This window comes from Chelmon rostratus, chromosome 9, assembly GCF_017976325.1.
Source record: "Chelmon rostratus isolate fCheRos1 chromosome 9, fCheRos1.pri, whole genome shotgun sequence".
Lineage (NCBI taxonomy): Eukaryota > Metazoa > Chordata > Actinopteri > Chaetodontiformes > Chaetodontidae > Chelmon > Chelmon rostratus.
In genome coordinates this window covers 12,753,959-12,766,322 of record NC_055666.1, presented here as the reverse complement: position 1 = coordinate 12,766,322, position 12,364 = coordinate 12,753,959, and the positions used below count along the sequence as shown (strand labels likewise).

Here is a 12,364-nt window from a genome sequence, read left to right as displayed (position 1 = left end):
AGGGGGGATGAAGGGAGAGATGAAGGGATGAAGGGAGAGATGAAGGGAGAGATGAAGGAAGAGATAAAGGGAGGGATGAAGGGATGAAGGGTAGGGATGACGGGGGATGAAGGGAGGGATGAAGGGGGGATGAAGGGGGATGAACGGATGAAGGGAGAGATGAAGGGATGAAGGGAGAGATGAAGGAACAGATGAAGGGATGAATGGATGAAGGGATGAAGGGAGAGATAAGGGGAGAGATGAAGGGAGGGATGAAGGGATGAAGGGTAGGGATGATGGGGGAAGAAGGGAGGGACGAAGGGAGGGATGAAGGGGGGATGAAGGGATGAAGGGAAGGATGAAGGAGGATGAAGGGATGAAGGGTTGAAGGGAGAGATGAAGGGACAGATGAAGGGAGAGATGAAGGGACAGATGGAGAGATTTGAGGGGATGAAGGGATGAAGGGAGTGATGAAGGGATGGATGGAGGGATGAAGGGAGGGATGAAGGGGGATGAAGGGATGAAGGGAGAGATGAAGGGATGGCTGGAGGGGGATGAAGGGTTGAAGGGAGAGATGAAGGGACAGATGAAGGGAGAGATGAAGGGATGAAGTGAGAGATGGAGAGATTTGAGGGGATGAAGGGAGATGAAGGGATGAAGGGAGTGATGAAGGGATGGATGGAGGGATGAAGGGAGGGATGAAGGGGGGATGAAGGCGGGATGATGGGAGGGATGAAGGGATAAAGGGAGAGATGAAGGGACAGATGAAGGGAGAGATGAAGGGATGAAGGGAGAGATGAAGGGAGAGATGAAGGGATGAAGGGAGAGATGAAGGGATGAAGGGAGAGATAAAGAGAGAGATGAAGGGAGGGATGAAGGGATGAAGGGATGAAGGGTAGGGATGACGGGGGATGAAGGGAGGGATGAAGGGAGGGGTGAATGGATGAAGGGAGATGAAGGGATGAAGGGAAGGGATGACAGGTGATGATGGGGGGACAAAGGGAGGGATGAGGGGGGGATGAAGGGATGAAGGGAGAGATGAAGGGAGAGATGAAGGGATGAAGGGCAAGATGAAGGGAGAGATGAAGGGACAGATGAAGGGAGAGATGAAGGGATGAAGGGAGAGATGAAGCGACAGATGAAGGGAGAGACGAAGGGATGAAGGGAGAGAGGAAGGGACAGATGAAGGGAGAGACGAAGGGATGAAGGGAGAGAGGAAGGGACAGATGAAGGGAGAGACAAAGGGATGAAGGGAGAGATGAAGGGAGAGATGAAGAGATGAAGGGAGAGATGAAGGGATGAAGGGAGAGATGAAGGGAGAGATGAAGGGATGAAGGGAGAAATGAAGGGAGAGATGAAGTGAGAGATGAAGAGATGAAGAGATGAAGGGATGAAGGGAGAGATGAAGGGAGAGATGAAGGGAGGGATGAAGGGATGGAGGGATGAAGGGATGAAGGGTAGGGATGACGGGGGATGAAGGGAGAGATGAAGGGAGGGATGAAGGGATGGAGGGATGGAGGGATGAAGGGATGAAGGGTAGGGATGACGGGGGATGAAGGGAGGGACGAAGGGAGGAAAGAAGGGGGATGAAGGAATGAAGGGATGAAGGGAGGGATGAAGGGGGATGAAGGGAGGGATGATGGGATGAAGGGAGAGATGAAGGGATGAAGTGAGAGATGAAGGGGAGATGAAGGGATGAAGTGAGAGATGAAAGGGGAGATGAAGAGAGGGATGAAAGGATGGATGGAGGGATGAAGGGATGGATGGAGGGATGAAGGGAGGGATGAAAGGAGGGATGTAGAAAGGGATGAAGGTAGAGAAGGAGGGAGGGATGTAGAAGGGATGAAGGGAGAGAAGGAGGGAGAGAGAGAAGGAGGCAGGAAGGGGAGGGATGCGAGGAGCAGGTCCCACACAGTGTTTGTGATGTTCCTGTTAAATATCAGCATTACATCAGCCACGACACTGTGATTAACAGACTCTGACCAGTGAGTCTGCCACTCAGTGATGCTGCAGAAACCCATAAAAAAGGTGCAGATGGTTTCAGCTCTACTTCCTGTTGGGCTGGAAACTAATGATTATTTTCTTTATTGATTAATTCATTGATCAGTTTTATATATGAATACAGAAAAATCTCCATCTCTGTTCTCACTTGACTCCAGATGCATCATACCTGTTCACATCTGGATTTTTTATATTTTATTCTCCATTGAATTACTGAATTACTTAGCCCTCTGGCTCGTTAGCTAGTCCTGACTTGTGATCCAATCCAGAGTTTAATAGTTCATAACTGACCATAAAGCATTGGTAAATTATCCATTAGCAATTACTAAAACCATTAGTTACAACTTATAAAGGCTTTAGAACTCATCAGAAAGTGGTAAAAACTCGTCCGTCCCTGCTGAGAAACCACAAGCGAGCTTTGAACGGTAGCAGCTTTCAACCTCTGCAGCTGCCTGTGAATCCACTTTGTGAGCAAAATGAGTGTTAAATGAAGTTTTCTACAAAGGTGCAACATATAAAACTGTTAAATATAGAACTTTAGGCTTTTGAAAATACATTAAAAGCTTCATGACAGCTTGGCTGCTGGTGTGAAAGGGATGAAGGGAGGGATGAAGGAAGAGAAGGGTGGATGGAGGGAGGGATGAAGGGAGAGATGAAAGGAGGGATGAAGGGATGAAGGGGATGAAGGGATGAAGGGAAGGATGAAGGGAGAGATGAAGGGAGAGATGAAGGGATGAAGGGAGAGAGAAAGGGAGAGATGAAGGGAGAGGTGAAGGGATGAAGGGAGAGATGAAGGGACAGATGAAGGGAGAGATGAAGGGAGGGAAGAAGGGATGGAGGGATGAAGGGTAGGGATGACAGGGGATGAAGGGAGGGATGAAGGGGGATGAAGGGATGAAGGGAGAGATGAAGGGACAGATGAAGGGAGAGATGAAGGGATGAAGGGAGAGATGAAGGGAGAGATGAAGGGATGAAGGGAGAGATGAAGGGACAGATGAAGGGAGAGATGAAGGGATGAAGGGAGAGATGAAGGGGTGAAGGGAGAGATAAAGGGAGAGATAAAGAGTGGGATGAAGGGGGATGAAGGGATGAAGGAAGGGATGACAGGTGATGAAGGGAGGGATGAAGGGGGGGATGAAGAGATGAAGGGATGAAGGGAGGGATGAAAGGGGATGAAGGGATGAAGGGAGAGATGAAGGGAGAGATGAAGGGACAGTTGAAGGGATGAAGGGAGAGATGAAAAGAGATATGAGGGGATGAAGGGAGAGATGAAGGGAGGGATGAAGGGGGATGAAGGGATGAAGGGAGAGATTAAGGGATGAGGGAGGGGGATGAAGGGATGAAGGAAGGGATGATGGGCGAGATGAAGGGAGAGATGAAGGGATGAAGGGAGAGATGAAGGGATGAAGGGAAAAATGAAGGGAGAGATGAAGGGAGGGATGAAGGGGGATGAAGGGATGCATGGAGGGATGAAGGGGGGATGAAGAGAGGGATGGAGGAATGAAGGGAGGGATGAATGGATGAAGGGAGGGATGAAGGAAGAGAAGGGTGGATGAAGGGAGAGAAGAAGGGAAGGAGGAAGAGATGAAGGGGGATGAAGGGATGATGGGAGGGATGAAGGATGGGATGAAGGGAGAGATGAAGGGAGGGATGAAGGGAGGGATGAAGGGATGAAGGGAGATGAAGGGATGAAGGGTAGGGATGACAGGTGATGAAGGGAGGGACGAAGGGAGGGATGAAGGGGGGGTGAAGGGATGAAGGGATGAAGGGAGGGATGAAGGGCGAGATGAAGGGATGAGAGATGACGGGAGGGATGAAGGAAGAGAAGGGTGGATGAAGGGAGAGATGAAGGGAGGGATGAAGGGATGAAGGGGGTGACGTGATGAGGGGAGGGATGAAGGGAGAGATGAAGGGAGGGATGAAGGGAGGGATGAAGGGATGAAGGGAGATGAAGTGATGAAGGGTAGGGATGACAGGTGATGAAGGGAGGGACGAAGGGAGGGATGAAGGGGGGGTGAAGGGATGAAGGGAGGGATGAAGGGGGATAAAGGGAGAGATGAAGGGACAGATGAAGGGAGAGATGAAGGGATGAAGGGAGAAATGAAGGGAGAGATGAAGGGAGAGATCAATGGAGAGATGAAGGGACAGATGAAGGGATGAAGGGAGAGATGAAGGGAGGGATGGAGGGATGAAGGGATGAAGGGTAGGGATGACGGGGGATGAAGGGAGGGACGAAGGGAGGGATGAAGGGGGGGATGAAGGGATGACAGGATGAAGGGAGGGCTAAGGGGGATGAAGGAAGGGATGAATGGGGATGAAGGGATGAAGGGAGAGATGAAGGGAGATATGACGGGATGAAGGGCGAGATGAAGGGAGAGATGAAGGGACAGAAGAAGGGAGAGATGAAGGGACAGATGAAGGGATAGATGAAGGGATGAAGGGAGAGATGAAGGGACAGAGGGAGAGATGAAGGGAGGGATGAAGGGATGATAAATATATATATATATACACACACACACAGATGAAGGGATGAAGAGAGAGATGAAGGGAGAGATGAAGGGAGGGATGAAGGGATGGAGGGATGAAGGGATGAAGGGTAGGGATGACGGGGGATGAAGGGAGGGACGAAGGGAGGAATGAAGGGGGGATGAAGGGATGAAGGGAGGGATGAAGGGGGATGAAGGGAGGGATGAAGGGGGATGAAGGGATGAAGGGAGAGTTGAAGGGAGAGATGAAGGGATGAAGGGCGAGATGAAGGGAGAGATGAAGAGAGAGATGAAGGGAGAGATGAAGGGATGAAGGGAGAGATGAAGGGAGAGATGAAGGGAGAGATGAACGGAGGGATGAAGGGATGAAGTGGGGATTAAGGGATGAAGGGAGGGATGAAGGAAGAGAAGGGTGGATGAAGGGAGGGATAAAGGAAGAGAAGGGTGGATGAAGGGAGGGATGAAGGGAGAGATGAAGGGACAGATGAAGGGATGAAAGGAGGATGAAGGGGGATGAAGGGAGGGATGAAGGGAGGAATGATGGGACACACAGACATATATATATATATATATACAGTGCCTATCATAAGTATTCACCCCCTTTGATGTTTTACCCTTTTATTGCTTTCATAAATCAATCATGGTCAATAAAATTTAGCTTTTTCAACACAAAAATTTATTGGAAAAAACTCTTTAACGTCAAAGTGAAAACAGATTTCTATAAAGTAATGTTAATAAAAGAAAATTATATAAATGAAAATAATAGTTTGCATAATTATTCACCCCCCTTAAGTCAGTATTTAGTAGATGCACCTTTGGCTGCAATCACAGCAGTGAGTCTGTGTGGATAGGTTTCAATCAATCTTGCACATCTGCCCACTGCAATTTTGCTCCATTCTTCTTTGCAAAACTGCTCAAGCTCTGTCAGGTTGCGTGGGTATCTGGCATGAACAGCCATTTTCAAGTCCAGCCACAAATTCTCTATAGGATTGAGGTCTGGGCTTTGACTCGGCCACTCCAGAACATTTACCTGGTTCTTTTTTAACCATTCCTGTGTTGCTTTTGCAGTATGTTTTGGATCATTGTCTTGCTGGAAAATAAATCTTCCCCCAAGTCGTAGTTCTCTTGCAGACTGAAAAAGATTGTCCCCCAGGATTTCAGTGTATTTTGCAGCATTCATTCTGCCCTCTATCTTTACAAGCCTTCCAGGTCCAGTTGCTGAGAAATATCCCCACAGCATAATGCTGCCACCACCATGCTTCACAGTGGGGATGGTGTGTTTTTGGTGATGTGCAGTGTTTGGTTTCCGCCAAATATGACGTCTTGTCTGATGGCCAAAAAGCTCAATTTTGGTCTCATCAGACCAAAGAATCTTCTTCCACTTGACCATGGAGTCCTGCACTTGCTTTTTGGCAAACTCTAGTCGAGATCTAATATGACTTTTCTTCAACAGTGGCTTTCTCATTGCCACTTTCCCATAAAGCTTTGACCGGTGAAGACCCGGGCAGCGGTTGCTACATGCACAGTCTCTCCCATCTCAGCAGCTGAAGCTTGTAACTCCTTCAGAGTAGTTGTAGGGGTCTTGGTGGCTTCTCTCACTAGTCTCCTACTTGCACGGTCACTCAGTTTACGAGGGCGGCCTGATCCAGGCAGATTCACACAAGTGCCATATTCCTTCCATTTCTTGATAATTGACTTCACTGAACTCCGGGGGATGTTCAGTGCCTTGGAAATTTTTTTGTAACCATCCCCTGAATTGTACTTCTCAATAACCCTTTCCCTGAGTTGCTTAGAGTGTTCTTCTGTCTTCATGGTGTAATGTTAGCCAGGAATACTGATCAACCACTCTCTGGACCCTTCAGACACAGGTGTTTTACAACTCAATCACTTGAAACACACCCACACCACTCAGGTGATCTTCATTTCACTAATTGTGAGATTATTGGCAACAATTTGATAGACCTCTATTGAATTAGACCATTAAATAAAAAAGGGGGTGAATAATTATGCAAACAGTTATTTTTATTTATATATTTTTATTTCATTAACATTACTTTATAGAAATCTGTTTTCACTTTGACATTAAAGAGTTTTTTCCAATAAATTTTTGTGTTAAGAGAGCCAAATTTTATTGACCATGATTGATTTATGAAAGCAATAAAAGGGTAAAACATCAAAGGGGGTGAATACTTATGATAGGCACTGTATATATATATATATATATATATATATATATATATATATATATATATATATACGTATATAGCTTGATGTCAACCCTATATATATATTGTAGTAGCCATTTGTCCAAGCAACAAAAAATTTCAAACCAAACTTCAAATCATAAAAAATCAAAGGGCCACTGCTGCACCATGGCTTTGTGGTGTATGCGGATTGGAAAAACGTACTGTCCAAAGAAATGTTCAATTTCAACAAAAAACGTGGTTTATTTCACCAAACAGCGAGCAAGCAAAGAACAAAGACATTCCACAGTGCTTCTCCCGCTCCGGTAAAAAACCATTTGCCCACCCAGGTGCATGCTGGTCCCTTAGCCCTACTTATATCATCGGTTGCCCCCTTAACGTGTCCAAATGAAACAAAACCACAAATGACAAACAAGAAAACACCTATACTAAACAAATAAACAAAATACTAACAGAAATCTAATCATAATGAAATCAAATAAATTGATTAAGAATAATCAAATCTAAATACTAACAAAACTAAATACTAAACTAAACAACACTAAATACCAATAAATAGCTATATATATATATATATATATATATATATATATATATATATATATATATATATATATATATATAGAGAGAGAGAGAGAGAGAGATTTCTCTCTCAACATAAGTTTGGAACAGGAATCAGAAAGGTGTTCAGTGTTTTCAGGTTTCTTAAGGCAGAAACAGCAGAGATCACCTTAAAAACAAGCCTCTTTTTTTTTACCAATTCTGCCATTTGTAATATTTTGAGCAGTTATTTTATATATTCATATTTTAGATATTTGAGCCTTCGTTGTTCTCTGATCTGACCATAGTATTGCACAGTAAAAATAAGAAGGCCTCATTTCCCAGAATCCTCTGCGGGCTGCTCACCCCTCATAGTTTTTGCATCCGGGTGTGAACTTCCTTTTCCTCTGTGCCTAGATGCGATGAGGACTTAGGTTTTTCAGGGCATCTGAAAAATCCGAATTCATCCTTGTAAAAGGCACCACCGAACCTCGCCAAAATGACCGAGCAGATGACAGTGAGGGGGACCCTGAAGGGCCACAGTGGATGGGTCACCCAGATCGCCACTACGCCCCAATATCCCGACATGATTCTGTCGGCGTCCCGAGGTGAGGTTTCCCCCGCCGGCTTCGCCAACATGGCTAGGATAACAGTTAGCATTAGTCAGCTAGCTGGGTTGCTGTAACGTGAGATTAAACGACGTTGCTGGTGCTCGTGTGTGAGTGACATATGAAGTCAGTATAAACAGCCACGAAGACATGTAGTGTTTTATTCGGTTTGTACAATGACACAAATTGCTCTAACTCAGCTGCGTTCAACACACCGGTTAGCTAAGCTAGCTAATACTATTTGGCGTCATCTGTAATTCAGTCTTGCATACCCACAGTGCATCTGTGACACGTGTAATAATAAGGGTATTCACTTCAAGTGTCGATACATGCACAAATGTGTGGACTTGTCAACGATCAACTACTAGTCTTGATAGATCGATCTTGAGTTCTGAACGTTTGACAGCTTTCCTTCTCCTGACATGCACTCACACGATGGTGTCATTACATGCTAACGTTCAAAGTCTCTGCTCTTTCCTGAATGAAATATGATCACTGAGGTAAATAAAGTCATATGTTTGTTTTTCAGACAAGTCTATCATCATGTGGAAGCTGACCCGTGATGAAACCAACTATGGCATCCCCCAGCGCTCCTTGAAGGGCCACTCTCACTTTGTAAGTGATGTTGTCATCTCCTCAGATGGACAGTTTGCCCTGTCTGGTGCCTGGGATGGGACCCTCCGTCTGTGGGACCTCACCACGTAAGTTCAGGGAGTGGAAGTCCTCACAGCACTGGTCAGATGTTTGGGGTTCAGGGTAGTAAGCCATTTTCTGTACATTTACTGCAGATGCTTGGTTTGTGTTTATGTGGAACAGATGTAAAGGTTTAGCAGGAAAGTGTTTTCATTGCTGCAAGGAACTCTGGATGCATGAAATCAGAACTGACCTTCGTATTATAACTAGTTGCAGGAAAACAAAATATCTCATTGTTTAAGCCAGGTAAAAAGTAGGTTTGTTGTAAAACTTCAAACACTTAATATAAAGTTTGACATTTAAGCAGTAGCTTAGCCACAGGAATCACAAAAAACTTCCCAAATAACAGTGTCAGTTGTTGCTGAGGCACATCAGGTCTGCCTTTCTTCCTAGTCTGTAATAAACCCAGGGAAAGTTGCAAAGTTGCATCATGGTTGGGCAGTATGACTGAATAATGTCTGTATTAACAGATGATTTTAATGATATACCATAATGATAATTCATCTCTTCTTAAATGAGTAGTTACAAAACAATATTTTCAAGAAGATATTTTGATTAGCTGGTAATACATTTAGCTAGATTGTTTCCACACTGTCTCTCATGCAGTACTGGCAGATCACCACAACCCATGGAAGTCACATTACATGACTGATATGTCATGTTTCTGGAAAACCCTCGACCAACCATACAGTATATGCTTTATATAATGTATATTACTTGTAGTAGGTGCTTACGCCTATTGGAAATTTTAAATGGCACTGTCGGTATGGAACGAGATGACACAGAAAACACTGATGCTAGTAAATGGTAAATATTAATTTCCATCCAGCTCGTGTACCCAATTTTTCTGGCCTGTGTATCCACACTCTGTCCTCATTGAGCCATAAAAAAGTTTGGGGAAAAAAATCGTGCAGTGTTCACGTGGCACATTAATGGATCAAGGATGGTGCCAGTGCATGCCTTTCTTGAATAATTTCTAACCCAAACATGATACATTACAAATGAGCTTTCTCTTATGTTAACTTTGTAAATGCAGCCTGAATATTGCTTTAGGAAGAAGTTGTCTTAAATGTTAAATGTCTGTGTAGCTTTTGGAGTAGTGCTCATTAGGTGTAGCTGAAGTGATATTGAACATACTTATGTCTTGGGTGTCTTGAGTTCATCTGAAATGAGCGATCATCTGAAATGTTTGGTGTGATGTTTCCACAGTGGCTTGACCACCCGGCAATTTGTTGGACACACTAAGGATGTTTTGAGCGTGGCCTTTTCTGCTGATAACCGCCAGATTGTGTCAGGCTCCCGGGACAAGACCATCAAGCTGTGGAACACTCTTGGAGTCTGCAAGTACACCATCCAGGTGAGCTGCCAACTTATGTCTGTTGAATAGAAGTCATCTTTCTGTCAGTGAAACTGGATTTAATTACTGGGCAATGACTTTGCACAACATTGAATTCTAAGTTGAAACTCCCTACTAGTTGAAAAACCAAACAGCCCTTGTGAAATACAGTTCCAATTGATTTCAAAAGGAAACATACAGCTCATTCAGTCATCAGTAGAAACATTACCTTGACAAGACTAGCTTTCTACAACATTGCAAATCCTTGATTTCATTCAACAAAGGTTGCAGTGACCTTGGTTGAACCTATATATAATTTCAGCTGCTAATCAGCAGCCAGACAAAACACTTTACTGTTGATGCCCATGTTTGTCCCACCATGCTTGCGAGGACAGAGATCGTAATGACTTAATCTTGCCGTTAAAAAAACAAATCTGTAATGTTGTGTAACCAGACAATCTTGCATTGAGAAAATGTACCTCCTAAATTTGCAGGATGAGGGCCATTCTGAGTGGGCATCTTGCGTGCGCTTCTCCCCCAACAGCAGCAACCCCATCATTGTCTCCTGCGGCTGGGACAAGATGGTCAAGGTATGTTTGTGCAACAATGTTGTTTGCTGTTAAGCCTAATTTAAAATCATTTGAAAAACGTTCATGTATGGCGTCATGTATGGCCTCACTGATAAGTTTTTGTGTTGATGAGGCACATTAAAGCCATCTAGCTTTAATGTGGTCTTTCTACTCTTGTATGTTTAATGTAATCCTCCTGTCCTTTGCTCCTAGGTGTGGAACCTGGCCAACTGCAAGCTGAAGACCAACCACATTGGCCACACTGGCTTCCTGAACACAGTGACTGTCTCTCCTGATGGCTCCCTGTGTGCATCTGGAGGAAGGGTATGAAATAAACTTTTTTTGTTAATATTATTAGAGACTGCAATAGAATGGGTTTTTGACCTCTCCTAGTCCATTCTCTACTAGATTGAAAGTCCAGGTTGCAGGTTTCAGCAGTGATGATGACCTAAGATGCTTCTGTTTACCATGATGATAAAGAGGCTGTTTCTGAGTGTTACCTGCACTAAAGATCATTGTGTTGTGCTTGAGAGTTAGATAAAAAAAATTAGTTAGCTGTTAAGCATAATGTAAATATCCTGGAAATCAACTATATTGATAAATCTAGTTATTCAAGCTTATTTTCTTTTTCTCCAGGATGGTCAGGCCATGCTGTGGGACCTGAATGAGGGCAAGCACCTCTACACCCTGGACAGTGGTGACACCATCAATGCCCTCTGCTTCAGTCCCAACCGATACTGGCTGTGTGCTGCCACTGGCCCCAGTATCAAGATCTGGGTAAAATACCTCATATTCTGTATATGATGCATTAAAGCTACGGTACAAAGAGCAGTGATGGAACTTTGAATGCCGACTGTATTCTTTGATGATAAAGAGGCTGTTTCTGAGCTCTAACTTAGACCAATTTGATCATTGTGTACTTAACTTTGAGCTTTGCATTAACTTCTTTTATTGACCCTGTGCTACTACTGATCACTTACTGATTGCATTGCCTCTGGTGTTTTCTCATGTAGGATCTGGAGGGCAAGATCATTGTGGATGAGCTGAGACAGGAAGTGATCAGCACAAACAGCAAGGCTGAACCCCCACAGTGCACTTCCCTGGCATGGTCTGCTGATGGACAGGTACAACACACTCATCTCTGTAGCAGACCTTTCAGTACATGTCTGGCTATCTCATGAGGTTGTGGTTTTAGTGCTCAGCCCCCAGTGATTATACCCATTCACTTTTAACTCTGATGTCTAATGGTGACAGTCCTGCAAATATGAGGGGAACTAGAAACACGCTTACTTGACAATTAATGTCCTAATTATAAACTATAAATTGAGAGAATTTGAGAATTGCTGTTCATCTGTCCCTTTCTTTCCAGACCCTGTTTGCTGGCTACACTGACAACCTGATCAGAGTGTGGCAGGTCACCATTGGAACTCGATAAGAGCTTGTCCTCGAAGCAACTTTGAATAAAAGACTGTTTTGAAAAGAACATGTATGCCGTCTTGGTTTCAACAACTTCTGATACCAGTGAAATAATACATACAATAAGGTGTTTATTACAATAAACTTGCCTTTTTCCTTTTGAATTTTATTTCACACAAAGTAGTTGATGTCGGTGGGGATAACGATGTATTCCAAACCTCATCACAGCCATAATGCAAAAACTAACAAATACATGGGTTTATTTAAAAGCAATTTTGGTTAAGAAAAAACGAATTAAAAGTAAGAATCATACTTGTTTTTGGTCATTTTATTGGTGTTTATGCTTAAATCTTTTGTCTAGTTTAGCAAATGTTGAGGTTATTTACACCAAAGACTTGTTGGGGTAATATCTGTTTAATTGCAGAAGCCGAATTAATATTGTCCATGGTCATCGAGCACCCTTTTGTGCATAATATCGACTGAGCTACGTGGCTTGCCGTAGATTTAGTCGTATCCTGGCAACCAGAATATA

The 12,364-nt window shown here is 44.0% G+C and overlaps 1 protein-coding gene across 1 annotated transcript; it reads left to right on the top strand.

Moving 5' to 3' along the window:
• The first annotated feature begins 7,611 nt into the window (after positions 1 to 7,611).
• On the top strand, positions 7,612 to 12,144 carry rack1 (receptor for activated C kinase 1). Its single transcript, XM_041943811.1, has 8 exons — positions 7,612 to 7,818; positions 8,348 to 8,519; positions 9,721 to 9,868; positions 10,342 to 10,437; positions 10,630 to 10,740; positions 11,053 to 11,193; positions 11,430 to 11,540; positions 11,786 to 12,144. Exons 1-8 carry the CDS (start codon positions 7,710 to 7,712, stop codon positions 11,849 to 11,851), a joined length of 954 nt encoding a protein of 317 aa, XP_041799745.1. The 5' UTR covers positions 7,612 to 7,709; the 3' UTR covers positions 11,852 to 12,144.
• Positions 12,145 to 12,364: the final 220 nt, after the last annotated feature.